The sequence below is a fragment of the Lobosporangium transversale genome (assembly GCF_002105155.1).
Source record: "Lobosporangium transversale strain NRRL 3116 chromosome Unknown BCR41scaffold_23, whole genome shotgun sequence".
Taxonomy (NCBI): domain Eukaryota; kingdom Fungi; phylum Mortierellomycota; class Mortierellomycetes; order Mortierellales; family Mortierellaceae; genus Lobosporangium; species Lobosporangium transversale.
The window spans coordinates 444,302-461,895 of record NW_019029001.1 but is presented as its reverse complement, the minus strand read 5'-3'; the positions used below and the strand labels follow the sequence as shown (position 1 = coordinate 461,895).

General features: G+C 42.0%; 4 protein-coding genes and 1 non-coding gene across 5 annotated transcripts; 3 read left to right on the top strand and 2 right to left on the bottom strand.

Moving 5' to 3' along the window:
* The first annotated feature begins 42 nt into the window (after positions 1–42).
* Positions 43–5,516, top strand: BCR41DRAFT_422920 (P-loop containing nucleoside triphosphate hydrolase protein). The gene is made up of 9 exons (XM_022030219.1): positions 43–488; positions 604–761; positions 876–942; positions 1,056–1,264; positions 1,373–2,889; positions 2,997–3,187; positions 3,273–4,975; positions 5,091–5,183; positions 5,272–5,516. Exons 1-9 carry the CDS (start codon positions 122–124, stop codon positions 5,440–5,442), a joined length of 4,476 nt encoding a protein of 1,491 aa, XP_021880493.1. The 5' UTR covers positions 43–121; the 3' UTR covers positions 5,443–5,516.
* A 43-nt stretch (positions 5,517–5,559) lies between these two features.
* Positions 5,560–6,786, bottom strand: BCR41DRAFT_378039 (putative RNA methyltransferase; the record flags this gene model as incomplete). Its single annotated transcript, XM_022027132.1, has 3 exons — positions 5,560–5,856; positions 5,945–6,577; positions 6,691–6,786. The coding sequence occupies 3 exons, from the start codon at positions 6,784–6,786 to the stop codon at positions 5,560–5,562; spliced, it is 1,026 nt and encodes a 341-aa protein (XP_021880492.1).
* Positions 6,787–7,264: 478 nt separating this feature from the next.
* On the top strand, positions 7,265–8,352 carry BCR41DRAFT_355681 (hypothetical protein). Its single transcript, XM_022024519.1, has 4 exons — positions 7,265–7,393; positions 7,579–7,691; positions 7,814–7,916; positions 8,009–8,352. Exons 1-4 carry the CDS (start codon positions 7,337–7,339, stop codon positions 8,285–8,287), a joined length of 552 nt encoding a protein of 183 aa, XP_021880491.1. The 5' UTR covers positions 7,265–7,336; the 3' UTR covers positions 8,288–8,352.
* Positions 8,353–8,532: 180 nt separating this feature from the next.
* On the bottom strand, positions 8,533–9,457 carry BCR41DRAFT_355678 (hypothetical protein). The gene has a single exon (XM_022024518.1). It carries the CDS (start codon positions 9,438–9,440, stop codon positions 8,541–8,543), a length of 900 nt encoding a protein of 299 aa, XP_021880490.1. The 5' UTR covers positions 9,441–9,457; the 3' UTR covers positions 8,533–8,540.
* A 7,356-nt stretch (positions 9,458–16,813) lies between these two features.
* On the top strand, positions 16,814–16,884 carry BCR41DRAFT_t85. The gene has a single exon. It is a non-coding gene; the product is annotated as a tRNA-Gly (tRNA).
* The last annotated feature ends 710 nt before the right edge of the window (positions 16,885–17,594 follow it).

Below are 17,594 nucleotides of genomic sequence, written 5' to 3'. Positions count from 1 at the left end.
GAACGTAGATTTAGTGTAGTGGAAAACCACGCTTGCTGCGGGCTAATAAAGAGATCAGCGATGCAGTTCATTCCTTCTCTTCATCTCATTGACACATCCCTCAACTAGACACGGAAATCAAATGCCACCCAAGAAGAAGAACAAGTACGCAAATGCAGCTGCAAGGGGCTTTGCTACGACATCTATCCCTAAAGCAAAACCCGGTGCTGCTGAACCTGAACCTGAACCTGAACCTGCACCTGCGCCTGCAGCAGCTCCTGATGCTAACGCACTTGTAGCCACACCACCGCCACCAATAGAAGAAGAACTTGAAGATGAATTTGTGTCGTTGGCAGAGAGGCTTGAGAGTCTTTCATTGAAGAAAGTAGATGCTTTCTTGGGCCAAACTCAAAAGATCAATATCGACACCCTGCCTGTATTGAAGATGGAGTCCAACTTGGAGAATAGCGTCATTGGATTGTTGAAAGAAGCTGAGACCAAGGACGCGAGTAAATGCATAAAAAAAGATATCCTTGCGTGAATGTGATACTGTAAGGGCATTTTCAGGCATCAGTTGTTTACAATTTTCTTCTTTTTTTTTTTTTCTTTTTTTCTTTTTTATAGCCGATTTCAAACCCAATGTGTACTTGAACAAAGAGCAGACGGTCGCCAAACTAAATGTTACTTATCTGGCATTGCTTCGACTCGGATTCGAAAAGGATGATATCGAAGAGGCGCTTAAGCATACATACACTGGTGATTCTGAAGATGCATTGGACTGGGTATTGCGCTAATGATATGACCAAATGCATTTGTTCTTGCTGTTGAGCTTCTTCTCAGCTCCACTTCAGACAGTGCATGAACTGAAACTGAGGTTCTTTGTCTTTTGCTGGTAGTTATGTATGCACCTTGATTCGGAAAAGCTCCCTCGAGGATTTGCAGACAAGGTCTATCATGACGAAGGTAAGAAGTCATACCAATCTAGTTCTGAAATGGAATGGTTATAATATAATAGGGGAAATGGCAAATTAGAAGCGAGGCAACTTACTTTTCATTACCTATGTTTTTACAAATAGAAATGAAGATATCGGCTCATTCGTCACAACCATTCGCTGAGCATACACCATCATTACCAGTATCGACTTCGATATTGATCCTATCTACGGCCCAACCGCAAAAAGAGGAGAGGGAGAAAGCGTCAGTACCGGAACATGTTCTTGAACCAGTAGTAGAAACAATAACAGCGTCCAAGGAAAAGGAATGGATCCTCCAGGCTGCTCTTGCTGTAAGCACAACCTTATGATATTTTTTGTCTTTTCTTTTTTATTATGGTTTCAGTCATACATTAGCTACTGACTATTCTATTGCCTGAATGGATCGGTTCAAACTACAGGAGGAATCCGAAGAAGAAGCACTGGATCCGAACGAACGCTATGTCAGTTACAAAATGACACTGGTGGAATTGACTCAGACCCTTGCGGAAACAAAGGAGCCCGTAGATCGAAAAGCCATCGCTCGCAAGATGGAGAGCTTGAATTCAAAGATCAATGATCTAGATATTGATTTTACGTTCAACAAGAAACTGGCTGAATCCATGTTGAAACAAAGACTCATTGACGAAAAGAAGAGGGCTAAAAAATCAAAGCGTAAAAAGGAGAAGGAACAAGAGGCTCTCATGAAGGAAAGTCCTACCCCTTTTACTTCAGCAACTATTGAAAGAGAGAGCGCTGGAGATGACGATGGCGGAGACATGCTTGGATTCATAGGCGACATGGAAAACCTGGGAAATACGGATCCTCCGTCTACAATAACACCATCTCAACAAGGCCAATCATCAGTGAGCCGACGTGTCATGGCAAACCCATCCTGGAGTGGTGGATCCCCCAAAGTTGTGCTAGCAGAGTTTTGTCGTAAGAAAGATCGCCATTCAAAGGTCGTCTACAAGAAGGCTTCACGTTCCTCATCCACAGCCTCTATGGCCACAGTCACAGTGACTTGGGGCAGTGGTAATGTAGACTCTGCAGAAATGAGCGAGGAAGGCTGTGAAAATATGGTAGAAGCTGAGAATTATGCTGCAACAAAAATGCTATATAATCTCACATCTCTACCCCTCTATCGATCGCTGCCACCAACATACCGTGATCTGTGGCTAGAGTGGATCGACGAAAAGGAGTCTGCTGGAAGGATAGCCAAAAAGGCTATCGATGGAGACCGTCTGTCATTCATTAAAGGGTTGACAGCCAAGTTACCAAATCGAGGAAATACTGGCCAAAATGAAATAGGACTAGTCAATGATATTGATAAAATAGAGACAAAGGAGCAGAAGGACAAGGAAGGAAAGAATTTTATTACAAGTATTGGAAGAACATTACAGGAAAACTGGCAACAACGACTCAAACGACCCAATTACATTAAACTGTTCGAAAAGCGAAAGGAGCTGCCCATCTATAAATTTAGGGATCAACTCTTGACAACTTTAGAGAACCATCAAGTCTTGATCGTGTCTGGAGAGACAGGATGCGGAAAGAGTACACAAGTGCCGCAGTACCTAGTAGAGTACATGCTGGAATCTGGTCTGGGCGATCAATGCGATATTGTTTGTACACAGCCACGTCGAATCTCTGCGATCTCGATCGCTAACCGAGTTTCAGAAGAATTGGGAGATGCAAGGAATTCTGCGGGCAAGCCCAATACACTAGTTGGGTATCAGATCCGATTAGAATCACGCGTTGCACCCTCCAACATCCTCAAATTCTGTACTACAGGTATTCTGCTAAGACGACTAGAGAGCGATGGAGACTTGAAAGGCGTCACTCACCTGGTCATAGATGAAGTCCATGAACGCACTTTGGAGTCTGACTTTCTGCTCATCATCCTCAAGAAACTACTGCCTCGACGTCCAGACCTGAAGTAAGTTTTTCGTGTATACATTGATATTTGGCTGATTGATGGCTTTCTTGAATGAATTATTAGCTTGATGGCGGATTTAATCATTGATATTAATTTGTTTATTTCAGGATCATCTTAATGAGCGCTACAGTCGACTCGGCACGCTTTTCTCAATATTTTGGTGGCTGTCCAGTCCTCGAGGTCCCTGGACGGACTTTTCCGGTTCATCCTCAGTTTTTGGAGGATGTAGTCGAATTCACTGGCTACACTCTGGAAGAGGATTCAGAATATGCGGTCCGCTACCGCAAAGATATCCAAAGTAGGTGGGCGACGATTTCTTTGATTCGCTTTTTAGTTTTATTGCCGCTCGTAAACTAACTTCTTTTTTCTAAACTATTTGAAAGGTAAGGGTTCGGTTGATATTGCTGGAAAAGGCGCTAGTCGTCAGACAGTTCATCTCCAATGGGAAAGGGAGATGGAAGGCGCATATATCCCTCAAGAGGCGGAGGCTAGAATAACGATGATGAATGATACTCTACAGGACCCAGTGGTCGCGAACAGGAGTGATCAAATGCTAGCTCGAATTGATGAGAACAAGATCAATTATGAGTTGATTCAACTTTTGCTCGAATATATCTGCTTTCCAGAAGATCGCCGTACATGGCAGGGCGACATTGGATTCCCCACCTCCGAACCAGAGCGTTCTCTTTCTATTCCTGGGGAAGGAGCCATCTTGATATTCCTGCCTGGAATGCCCGAGATTCGCAAAGTGTTTGATGGCCTCAAGGCCAATCGTCGGTTCGCAGACGAAACTAAATTCTCACTGTGGCCACTACACAGCTCTATCTCATCTGAGGGTCAAAACCAAGTCTTTGATACGCCCGCACCGGGCGTTCGTAAGATTGTATTGGCGACCAACATTGCGGAAACTGGTATCACAATTCCGGATGTGACCATTGTGATCGATACTGGCAAATCCAAGCAAATCAAATTTGATGAGAAGAAAAGGGTCACGACTTTACAAGAGCGCTTCATCGCTAGAGCGAACGTGCGTCAAAGACGAGGGCGTGCTGGACGTGTTCAGGAAGGCGTCTGCTTTCATTTGTTCTCTAAGACAACCTTTGAAGAAACTATGCCAGAATATCAGATGCCAGAAATCATGCGCATGCCCCTTGAGGAACTGTGTCTGATGATAAAAATGTGTCAGCTTGGAGAGATTGCAGAGGTCTTGGGAAGTGCGCTTGATGCTCCTCCAGTAAAGGCGATTGAGAACGCGATCCAAGCGCTGCAGGATGTTCGAGCTTTGACTAAGACAGAGGAGCTGACACCATTAGGAATCCATTTATGCAACTTGCCTGTGGACGTTCATATTGGCAAGATGATCCTATTTGGGGCCATCTTCAAGTGTTTGGACCCAATCCTGACCATTGCTGCGATGCTCAGCTTCAAATCTCCGTTTGTGACACCGTTTGGTGCGGAGGATGAGGCTGATGCCGCGAAAGCTAAATTCAAGCTTGCAGATTCGGACATGCTGACATGGTACAATGCTTATTTGGGCTGGCGCCAATCCTATCAGCAACATCAAAAGATGGGCGGTATCTATGACTACTGTCGTAAGAACTTCTTAAGCCATCAGAACCTAAGTATGGTGGAGGATATGAAAAGACAGTTCCTGGAGTTTTTGATTGGTACAGGATTTGTGCAGGTGGATGCAGAAACGAAACGAGAGTTGAACAAAGAGCGGTTTAATCAAAAGATTACATTCTGTCCAGTGATTCAGGAATATAATGTTTATCAACGGTCGATCCCTGTATTGAATGCGGCCATCACAGCGGGGATGTATCCTAAGGTGATGATGAGGAATGATCAAATGAAAGCTTATGTGACAGGCCCAAAACAGGAGACAGTGTGGATCCATCCTTCGTCCGTTAATTTTACGAAAGGAGGAGCTGGCGCTGCTCTAGCAACGGCGGCAGCCGCAGGGCAAGATTTGAGCCCTTGGTTTGTATTCAACAGTTTAGTCAAGTCAACAAGAATGTACGTCTGGGAGAGCTGCCGTATAGGCCAATTCCCGTTAGTGCTCTTTGGCGGAGAGCTTTCTGTCAAGGTATAGTATGCATTTGTTGACTTTAAATGATCATAGAATGTTTTCAAAGAGATGAAAGCCTAGAACTACACTCGCTCATTTTTTTTTTTTTTTTTTTTTTTTTTAATATCGACAGCACCACGCTAAACTGGTGACAGTTGACAAATGGATTCAGTTCAAATGTCATGCAAAGACTGCAGTTGTCTTCAAGATGATGCGTGAAGAATTGGTAAAGTCGGCAAAAGCTTATCGAATTATATATCTTAAACGTAGGAAATACTTATCTAACCATTTTTCTTCTGCAATCGTTCGAACAGGAAAAGATTCTGCGAAAGCGGATTGACGAGCCAGAAAAGGGCACGACTGAGAGAGAAGGACGTTGGCTCCAAATGATAGTGGCAATCTTGGAGGGAGAAGATGATTCTCTACGGTTAGAGAACAAAGCCAGCCATCAGCGTAACAAGGATAAAAATGTCTTTTTGGCATAGAAAAATGCTGTATGTCATAGAAATTTATCTTTTTGTAAGAGGATCACCGTAATGAAAAGAATAAAATTAAGGCATTATCTGAATTTTATTAGTGTATTAATGTAGCAATGGTAGACATCAGACCCCTTTGGATGCTAGGGTACCCTGCAGAGTAGCCATGGTGATCAAAATTGCTTCTTCTGTCCTAATGACTCGGCTTCCTTGGGATGGGCATGTGTTGAGCCAGAAGTCAAACATGTCTTTTGCTTCGTCCGCATCACATTTCAGGTCTTCGTCCGCCTCAACTGCAGTCTCAATGCCTGTTGCGCCTCCAAAGACAACCAACGCATGTGAAAAGTTGGAGATACTTGAAGCCGTTTCTGAAGAAATAGGTGTACCCTTATCCGATGTACCGATGGTCAAGTCGTATCCATTCTGTTGTAGTTAAGGAGTCAACTGTATCAGTTAATAAAAAAGAAGCATTTTTGTGTTTTCCTTCAAATATGACATAACATTGACTTACAGGAAAAGGTGATTCTGTGAAGACCTTGGAAATAGAATCTGCCAATCGGACTTGGTATCCCCAGTAGTACCCTGTCTCTTCCCTCGGGGTCTTTGGCGATACCACAGTGCCCATAAAGTACTTTTGTAGTGCCGCCTTATTGTCATCTGATCCTTCTAGCAGACTAGCCTCCATGGCAGCAATTGCTGCTGCAGTTTTTGAGTGTTTGTCCATCTTTTTCTTATCCTTTTCTGCACCATGGATCCGAACTGTAACTCTGGAGCCGGTGGGGACCAATCGATCAATCAAAACTTCTTTCCGCATGCCACAGTTGACGATTGAGTACTTTTGATCCCTGGCTCGAATAACTACCCCTTCTCTAAATAAGGAACGTTCATCTTGGTGAACATGATGGGGTGGATCTAATGGGTTCAACAGTCCTGCGAATTTCAGATCTCTGTGCATAGGGAAGAGTAATTTCCGGAGGTAGAGTGGTGTTTCAAGATACTGAAGAACCCGTCCCATAAAGAGATTTGGATCAGATTTAGGTAAGTAGTCGTCTTTGCCAATTGCTCCTTCCTTGGACAGGCCTTTTGCAGACTCATTATAGATGACAATCTCATCTACGTTGAATAGCACACATGCTCTTGCAATCTTTTGAAACATAAGAGGGGAAAGAGGGGAAAGAAATCCCTGATCAGTTTCGTGGTCTACAAATCCGTTTTCCGAAAAAAAGGCCATTAATGAACAACACACATGGTGCCCACCTGACCAACGAGGTATGTTTTAAGTTCCACGGTCAGCGATCCATCGAGAATACTTCCTGGCAAAGCAATTGAGACTGTCCAGGGACGACCCTTCATAGGAATAGGGAATTGATATGCTAAATGAGCAGCATGTTGAAGTTGTTGTAATGATAAATTTTTTGACTTTTGGTGCAAATCGTCTCCATGCTTGCTACTAATGGTAATGTCATCGCTTTCTATGCTATTGGTCCGTCTGTTGCTGGCTTCAAAGTCAGGTCCTGACCGTTGTTTATTCTCGTAAGTTTTCCTGCGCTGAAAGGAAGAAAGGAAGGAAAAAAAAATAAGCTTTGTGCGTTGAAGCAAACACCATTCTTATCATTCTCACAAGACTCAACAAGAGACGTGTTTGCTATGCTACTAGCCTTGTGTCCTCGGTTTTCTTCCATGCTGCTTTTTAAATTGTTGAAGGAGTCTGTTTGTTCATTGCTGCCCAGGTGTGTAGTCTAGTCTGGCACTTTTTTTTTTTTATTTATTTATTTTGTGGCTTCGATACAAACTCCATGAAAGAAACAATCGGCGACATTCTCAAAAGTGTTCATTGTCCATAGTTCATCACCTTTCTTCCTCTTTCGTCCCCCTCATTGGCTAGCTGTGGTTTTTAGAAAACATGGCTGCTGAAATACCTCATAAAAAAGCTCTTTCGGGCAAGCTGCTCACTATGAAAGTATGCACACATTTTTCATCAAGTTCTATTCAAGATATATAGACAAGGACAAGGACAAGGACAAGGACAAGAATATAACCTATAAAAGCGGGATGAATTTTATCAGTATTAGCCATGTACTCACATACTTGGATTATCTTGGCTTTATGTTTCTCTTTTTTTTTTTTTTTTTTTTTTTTTTTTAGTTTATGCAGAGACAGCAGGAAAAAGAGACACGGGAAAAGCTGGAGCAGGAGCAAGTCAGGGTAATTACTGAGGCCCATTGGGTATTGGAAAATAAGATCGAGCTCCCTAAACCGTATGTTTTGTATATTATCTAATGTTAATGCTACTGCTTCGTGTAACTACGGGCTTTGAGATCGAAGGCAATCAATTTAACTATGAATTTTATTTTATTTTATTTTATTTTTTTTCTGAAAGGAAATTCCAAGTGGAGTACGAATCTAGTTTTTTGCAGATGGAGAGTACTGAGCGATCAAGCATTGGGCGAGTGTCATTTCAAAATTTCAATGAGGAGGTCGAGGTGAGCAAGCTCGTGTTACATTTCTGATGGAATCATAACATAGTTTGCTTTGATGCTATCTCTTGTCGCTAACAAATGAAAAAAAAAAATAGAGATCAGCCTTAAAGAAATCAAGGGAGCAGCGGCTAGATCGTGAGTTGAAGAGAGAGAGGCACAACGAGATTGATGATGTAGATATGGCAAATCAACTTGGTAATAAGGCAAAGAAATTGAAAACATCAACGTCACCATCTACTTCAAAGAAACCCATTTCAAATAGGAGAGCGCCACCACAATCTAATAATCAAGGCAGTCAGAAAATGAATGGAGGCAATAGTAGTGGCAATGGAACTAGCGAGACACAGCGGACGTTCATGAAACCAAAAGAGTAGTAAAAACAAGGCACATCAAAAATCATCTCTTCATTCAATTACCAAATAGCAATAGCGCATACAAGTGCTCTATTTTTTTATTTTTTATTTTTTAATCAAAGACAACAAGATGTCCTAACTCTTGACATGTTTTCATTTGGATCGCCGAAGCCGTGTGAAATATAGCATGATCAAAAAAAGATTGGTTATCTAACTTGAACAGGGTTGGTTTAATGAATAAAAATACAAACATTTAAACTTTATTAGCCTGTCCTTAGTGAGATTTATTGCTGTTTTCGGTATGTGAATCCAAACGCTCGAGCCTTTGAATTTTCAATTGTGCTTGTTCCAATTCTCTTTCCAACTGTTGGATCCTCGCCTCTAATGACGCGCATCGAGCCTCATCATGCTCTGAGACTTCGATAGCTACAGTTCCTGTGAGCTTAATAATTCTCCATAATCGAAAGATGATCAATAGACCGGAGAGTTCTACTGCAGCGCCTCTGAGGACTAATTCTAAGATGAATGACGTCAATATGATTAATGCATCAAGTAGATGCAGGATTCCATGCTTGGTTCCTCGCCAGAAGTACAACGGACCGAATGCATACAGCTTGAGAAGGATTTCCACTACAAAGAGACTGACGATAGCAAGTGACGTATGTTCAAACATTAATATGGTCCAATGCTCCTTTTCAGTCTCATCAAGATGAAGTAAACTGGCGCCAATTTGAAGCATGACTAGGATAATATCAATCGACGTTAGGGTAAGGATTATGATGTGGGTCATTTTGCTTTCGATAATATGCCCGATCCTGTGGCGTGACCGGTTGAACCATGAATCATTCTTGTCGCCAATAAGATCATGGGGCTCAAGAGGAGGGGAGGATGGAGGTCGAGAAGATGGAGGCGCAGGAGATAGAGGAGACCTAAATGTGTTGTTACACTTAGTAAAGTCGATCGGTATAGTTGTTACATTTATAGCTGTATCCGATGCCGCCTTCATTGTTGCTCTTTTATTTGCAGACGTTGAACTCATCCCTATTTCTGGATCGGCAATGGGCCTTTGGGGTGCTGTCCCATATTCTGGATATGTTTCATATCGATGGATACAAGGATGAGAAGAGCTTTGGTGCTCCTGCTTAGTGCTTTGAAATGGGTTCTGTTGTGACATTTATACTGGAGACAGAGTTGGAAAGAGATGAAACCTGTGTGAAAACGAGTGTGTCGTATCTAACATATTTCACTTAGCCCAGATCCTACACGTGACAAAGCATGTAACTATAAGTTCTCCATAAATGCAAATCATTATGAAGTTGCAGTTGTAATAAAAGAATAAAGGCTAAATTCAAAACTTCTTTTTATCTCTCATCTGCCATTTTTGTTTTTTTTTTTTTCTGATAATGAGGATTCACGAGGTTACGTAGAATTTACCAAGACGCTAGCTCTTTAAATGGATTGCTCCATTGCTGGGATCGCAAATAAACTGGTAACTAATAATTGGCTGTAGCCACATCGTCATACTGCCATAGTACAACATCCTGTTCATAAATCGCATCAGCATTGAGTAGACTTCCTTGGTCCTCTGGGAGCCTGTGGCACGGCTCCACTCCCTACTTGGCCTGTTGTACGCAAAGGCCATCCTTTAGCTCCAACCCTCAATCATCAAAAATTTGCAACTTTCCAGGCGCTCCATCATCGCCAATGTCGGTAGCTTGCCGCTACCCTTCGATTTGCCTCAGTCCTGATCGCCTTCACGTCTGCTGCCCGCCGTTGTCCCTGATGAGAGCTAAAGGATCTACCCCTGCTGCGTCTGTGCCTCCTAGCACAGTTACGTCCCCTAGCGTGATCAATCTTCAGTTGTTAGCCTGGAGCTTTAATTTTTTTTTGATAACAAGGACCCACGACGTCATATAGGGTTTATTTAGATGTTAGCTCTATAAACTCTCGGTATGTCCTTCAAATACCACGGCTCATCACGGTGTTTTCAATCCATTTTTCTTTTTCGTGTTAACAAGAACCCACAGAGGTGAGGAATTTTATTTCATAATCTCGCTATAAAGTAATGATATCGCCCTCAACTATGAAACAAGCGAAACTCTCAAAGTTCGCACGGGATGGCTGTGAAGAGCCAATTCGTATCCATGTTTTTCTCTACCAATGTACACCGTGATCGGTACTCGAAGTCCATCCTTCCGATGTGGCCTGTTGCGCCCGTGAAAAGCCGCGGAGGCTGGCGTGCCGACTCTAGCTAAGGACGACTTTTTAATTTTTTCTATTCGATCAAATCCACTGGCATGTGGACCCAAATCTTGCGGGATTGGTCTGAAATTTCTACTTTGGACTCCGTCAAACTTTGTGATCATCGCTGTCCTAGTCAAGTGGGTGGATGGGGGGGATGTGCTGCCAGATGTACCGCTGGTTCGGCTGGGGGGTGGAATATAAACCTAAGACATGTGGCCAGCCAGGCGACTTAGGGTAGTGCACCCACGATCTTAGCCTTAGCGGAGAACACTAGGCTGTCTCGGAGAGAAAGTATAAAAACTCAAGCAAATCCCTGACCTGGCACATGTTTGCTTCACTTTATGTGCCTTAACCAGGACTCGAACCCGGCCCCTGGACTAGACAGGAGGGTGCCCTGACGAGTATACTACTCAGCCATTGGGCTTGGTCCAGGCAGGACGGGGTGGGTTTGAGGGTACCACTATAGGTATACCTCTGGTTCTACCTACCATGACGTCACTTGCTATAGGATATGAACTTAAGTTACTTCGATTTAGGACAGCTTTTGTCGTAGAGCATCTACTAGTGATCTCTGGAAACTAGTAGGTAATGATGAAAAATGAAGAATTGGGCAAGAGCCTCGTGGTTTTGGGATACGATAGTGATCCTAAGTAATGCTTTGAATGATTTTGAGGATGCTGCAAAAGGGCATCGATAATAAGAAGAGAGATCTTTAATAACTGCTAATTTTCTGAGAATTCATAATGAGAATAATGAAGATAAACTCACCTGCAAAAGGGCATCGATAATAAGAAGAGAGATGCCGTTTTTGCAGTGAAGGAAAAAGCTACTTAAATACTATTTAAAAATGGTAGAAAATAGGATGATAGGAAATAAATAAATTGAAAGGAAATACATATTTAGGTAAATGAATAGGCGTCATTTACGACACCCCTCCATTCGGATTGGCACTACTCCTGGAGTGCCTGGATAAACGCCGTAGCTCTCTCTGATAAATCTCAGCAGTATTTGCTGGAGGAATGATAGGAGAAGGAGGAGCTACAGCATCACGATCAGCGATGAACTGCTCTTGAGCTACACGTTGTCGTGCAGCATCTTGAATTTGTGCCGTTACTGGATCAAGTTCAATGGGTGATCCGTCCATGGAATTATCCATAGAAAATTCATCAGAAGCGCTTTTTGGTTTATACCAAGGCGCCTTAGGCATCTCGTTATCGACTAGAACAGCCTTCTTCAATCTATCTTGATGGACTAAGTCAGCTTTTATCGTACCGTCAGGCCATGCAAGCTGAAAGGTATGTAGAGGCGTTGCTCGAACAATACGTAAGGGACCATAAAAACTTTGATCAAATTTCTTCTTAGCGAAGTGCTTCACAAGGACAGCATCACCTGGAAGAAATTTATTTTCGTCGATTTCATTCTGCTTGTCATAGGTAGAAGCCATAAGATCTGCTGCTTTCTGTTGTAGACCATGTGCCTTGCGACGTATTTCATCAATCTGATCAAACTGTTGTTGTCTGTAAGCTGAGTAATCATCTTCCGTTATGAAGTCGAATAAATGAGGGTGAGAAGTATCTCCAGGGATAACTGGATCTAGACCATAAACCAGTTTAAAAGGTGACACTTTAGTGATAGAGTGTATACGAACTCGACATGCGAATAAGGCTTGTAAAATGTATCTGTCCCAAGCTGTACGATGATTTCCGACAAACTTGTTAATCATTGTGCCTAATAAGCCGTTAAATCGTTCGCACTTTCCGTTGGCTCGGGGATGGTATGCAGATGTTAGTTGATGGTTCGTACCCATCCGATTCATATATCGCTGTAAGGTCGCTGCCGTGAAATTTGATCCACGGTCTGTGACAATTTCAGATGGACATCCAAACTGCATAAAAATTTCCTCATAAATAAAGTCAGCAACTGCCGATGCAGTCGCTTCATGCACAGCACGGGCTAAGGGCCAGTTGGTAGCATAATCAATTGCGGTGATAATCCAACGATTGCCATTCTTGGTTTTCGGTAGGGCTCCTATGAAGTCCATTCCCCAGCGCTGAAAGGGCAAGGTAGGCTCTAGAGGATGTAGAGGTGCAACAGTGGCATCTTGACGGGCTAACAGCTGACATTCAGGACAAGCTGAGACCATTGTTATAATATCAGCACGAAGGGTTGGCCACCATACACGAGTTGAAACCAGATCGAATAAGCCGTTTCGGCCAAGATGACCAAAGCCAGCATGATACATATATAGAGTATCAGCTCGATTGACGAAAGGAACAAATGGGACTGGGCCGTGTTCTGTTATACGACACAAAGTATCGTGATCGACTTGGAAATGAATTGCTTCATCTCTTACTAGTTTAGCAGATTCATCATCTTCAGGTAAGGATCCATCCTTGAAATAGGCATAGATGTATAAAGGCCAGTCAACATTATCAGCGGCAAAGTCTTTTATAGATGAAGTAGTTGCAAGAGAGGCAACTGTTGGTGTAGATAAACGAGACAAAGCATCTGCGGCTGAGTTATCGACACCTCGACGATATTGAATATCAAGATTGTAGGGCGCCAAAAATTCAATCCATCTGGCCATACGACCGCTCAGATGAGGTTGATTAAATAAAAAGCGTAGGCTAGCGTGATCAGTGAAGACGGTTACTACTGATCCTAAGAGGTAAGAGCGCCATGCTCCACATGCTCGGACTATGGCCAATAGTTCCTTTTCATGGACTGGAAAATTTTTCTCAGAATTAGAGAGCTTGTGTGACACAAAAGCAACCGGGTGAAGACGGTTATCGATCATTTGTGAAAGAACTGCTCCTGTAGCAATGTCAGAGGCATCAGTTTCCACAAAAAATGGCTTAGAAAAGTCTCCGGGGTAAAGAACTGGTGTTGAGGTAAGCAATTGAATCAACTTGTCCATGGCTGCTTGATGGCTAGGAGTCCATTGTGGTAAAGGTCTCTTTTTGGCATTGTTTTGTCCTTCTTGCTTTAATAAATCAGTCAAGGGGCTTGCAATCTTGGCGAAGTTGCGTATAAATCGCCTGTAGTAATTTGTGAAGCCTAAGAATGAGCGTAATTCTTGAACATTGGATGGAGTGGGCCAATCTTTAAGGACTGCAACCTTGTCTGGATCGACTTCAATACCTCGAGAGGATATGACATGACCCAAGAATTTGACTTCAGATACACCAAAGGTACACTTGCTGGGCTTTGCGTGAAGGGAAGCCGATTTCAAAGCTTCTAGAACCAGCTTGAGATGTTGAACATGCTCTTTCATAGAAGAAGAGAAAATAAGGATGTCGTCTAAAAAGACAACAACGAACTTGTCCAAGAATTCCTTTAAGACATCATTGGTTAAAGTCTGGCATGTAGCAGGTCCTCCTGTGAGACCAAAAGGCATGACTACGTATTCGAAATGGCCATATCTTGTATTGAAAGCAGTTTTTGGAATGTCTGCAGGGTGAATACGCACTTGATTAAAAGCACTTTCTAAGTCTAGCTTGGAGAAAACAGTAGCACCAGTAAATCGATCGAAAAATTCTTCGATCAAGGGAAGTGGGTACCTATTCTTGATTGTGATTGAGTTCAAAGCTCTATAATCAATACACAGCCGGAGGGAACCATCGCTCTTGGTCACGAATAGAACAGGGGATGCCCACGGGGAAATGGAAGGTCTGATAAAGCCTTTCTTAAGTAAATCATCAAGTTGTTGCTTTAAAACTAACAACTCTTTTGGGGACATCTTGTAGGCTCGCTTATAGATCGGGCGTGCGTCTACTGTATCAATGTGATGATCTTGAGGTCTCTGTGGTGGTAGAGTCGACAATGGAGTGAAGACAGAATTTTCATATTCGTATAAAAGCTTCTGTAGTGTAGGATCAATATTGTTGTCTTTAATAACTTCCGCTAACGAAAGAGCAGAAATTTTCGGAGTCGATTGTTCATCTTGAAGAAAAACCAAACCCAGGTCTTGTTGATTTGACACAGCACGCTGGATGGCTCGATGAGTACACAACGAATCCATTTGAGGTTCCGAAGAAAGAACCTTTAGGGATGAGTCTTTGGAAGAAGCCTTGTATGATGCTCCATTCACAGTCCAAGTCAAAGTTCCTTGAACATAATCAGTATTTGGATTATACTTCTTTAACCAAACCAGGCCAAGGTAAATGTCTTGACTTAGGATATCAGCCACGCAAAATTCCTCGTCATGAGTAAAGTTGCCGATAGTAAATACGAGAGTGACTAAGCTTGTCAACTTTACGTTACTAAGATTGGCTGTAGTGGCGATTGTTGGCCGATTGAGTTTTGTTTCTTTTTTTATGAGCGAAGGATCATATGCGCGGATCCTGTTAAGCGCTGTTGTAGAGATCGCGTTGCAATTGCATCCGCCGTCGATAAGGGCAATCAGCTCAGTTGAGCCGACGTTCGTTTTGATGAAGATCTGTTCAGGCAACATTTTGATGTGATCTTCTAGTGGTGCTGATTTATCTGTCATTGTAATAGGCTCAACGGTATGAGCTTGTAATTGATTAACATGGGCAGATTTGTCAGGCTTATTATCAGGCTTTGTAGGGCAAGCGTACCCTTTGTGATCTGTCTTGCCACAGATATAGCATGACCGGGGACCATTGCCACCGTTTTTGTAGCATTGTACCTCAGAATGGCCGTGCCTGCCACAAGTAGGACAAGGTGGACGTCTTGTTCTGAGGGAATCTATGTCCATAGTAGATTCCGCAACATGGTCATGGTCTTGATGACGGTCTTGATGACGGTCTTGGTGTTGTTGTGAATTATTTTGATGAGAATTGTTTTGATGAGAGTTATTTCGATGATAAGTGGTATGTGAGGCTGAATGTCTGACAAAGTCATTATTTTTGTAAGATGCTTGATGTGGAGGAGGAGTATGAGGTTTGTCATTGGATCTTGATGCCTTGTCTAAGAGTCTCTTTGCGTGCCAGTTATGAGATTCTGTGCGACAAACATCTAGGACTTCATTCCAGGTCGTGGCGTTCTCTTTCTGAAGCTTGCGCTGGAGCCATAAATCTGCGACTCGACGGAAGTTCCATACTTTTTCTCCTTCGGGAATTTTATCACGAAGTGGATAGTATGCTGCCTCGAACTCACGGACGAATTCCATAACATCTGAGTTCGGTTTCATGGATAAATTGTCGTACTTGTAACGTAGCTCGAACTCATCATCCGCCTTGGCAAATTGTTCCTTAAAATCTTGAGCGAATTTTTTCCAAGTGAGGATATTCTTAGTCTCAAGATCGTCAATGTGTCTAAGACTCCAATCACGTGCGATCTTTTCCATATGTAGAGCAACACGAACTGTAAAGAAGTTATCATTGACGTTGGAAATTTTGTACAAAGCGTCCATAGCGCGTAACCAGGATGAAACATCCGTCTTGCTATCGAATCGTTCAATTCCTGCAAGATTAAAATGCTGATTGGTTGTAGTTTCCATATTTACATCACCATCGGTGTCAAGAAAGGAATTGGAGGATGTGGTCGTGGTAGAGGAGCTTGCGGTGCTTTGAACGTTGATATTGGATGGGGGTTTCATTGTTGATAAATAAAAGGTCTTTGTTTGAAAAAAAGGGCAAATAAGGGGATGAATAAATAAAAATGTGTGTAAACAAGTAAAAAGGTAACAAATAAGGAAAGAGATAAATGAAACGGAAAAAGAAAGCTAATTTTTTTTTTTTTTTTTTTTTTTTTTTTTTAAAATATGCGCGAAAAATAAAAGTGTGTGGTGAAGGTAAAGAATTTGGTTGAGGAAAAGCAAAAAGTTTGTAATATGATCACAACAAAAGGATGAATATGTACAATCAAAAAGTGTCAAGAAGAATAATAATGGAGTAGTAACTAGGTCGCGTTAGAGGTTAAAAGAACCTTTGCTACCATTTGTCGTAGAGCATCTACTAGTGATCTCTGGAAACTAGTAGGTAATGATGAAAAATGAAGAATTGGGCAAGAGCCTCGTGGTTTTGGGATACGATAGTGATCCTAAGTAATGCTTTGAATGATTTTGAGGATGCTGCAAAAGGGCATCGATAATAAGAAGAGAGATCTTTAATAACTGCTAATTTTCTGAGAATTCATAATGAGAATAATGAAGATAAACTCACCTGCAAAAGGGCATCGATAATAAGAAGAGAGATGCCGTTTTTGCAGTGAAGGAAAAAGCTACTTAAATACTATTTAAAAATGGTAGAAAATAGGATGATAGGAAATAAATAAATTGAAAGGAAATACATATTTAGGTAAATGAATAGGCGTCATTTACGACACTTTCAACTACAAGAAAGTGTAGTATATGGGTATCATTCCGGCCTTCCAAGCCTGAGAACCGGGTTCGAGTCCCGGCACTTTCAATTTTGCCTTAAGGCATCCTAGCAATCTTTGGATTAAGAAAAGATATTTGCACGGGGGCCGTACAAATATTTAAAAAATCTATTTGCACTGAATTGGTATTTTGAAATTATGTGGTCACAAACCTTGTTTCTTTTTATTGAATCACAAAGAAAAGTAATATAAAAAATTGACAAAATATATAGAATGTGATCTCCAGCGTGATTTAGCCTGAATACCGTTTTTGTGTAGATGTGTAAATTTGGAAAGGCCATCGCATATGACTTGCACTAATGGAGAGGGATAAGCAAACATTTTTCTTAACTTGTTTTATCACTTCTCCCTTCACCCACCCCTTCATTCCCCACCACTCAGCATTAAATAACATGGAAGCGCTATTCACATCTAATGCAACCAATGCACAGAATAGTGTAGGAAGTCCTCTTCAAGGTAGCCTATCGCTCTCTATCGCTGGCGGACTAAGGCTGGTTTGGTGAGCACATTCGTTATTCAGCATTATATTATATACAAACAATAGTCGTCGCTTGCTGTTGATCCTTTAAAGAAAGAAAACCAAATAATAACTCTTGAACTCTTGAAATTATAATTAGAATCACCACAGAATGTTGGTCAGTATTTAGGACAACAGTTAGATTCACACATACACATGCCCCAACTCCAAAATCAAATTCAATTTCAGGTACAATTCCAAGATCAATTCCAATTTCAGGAA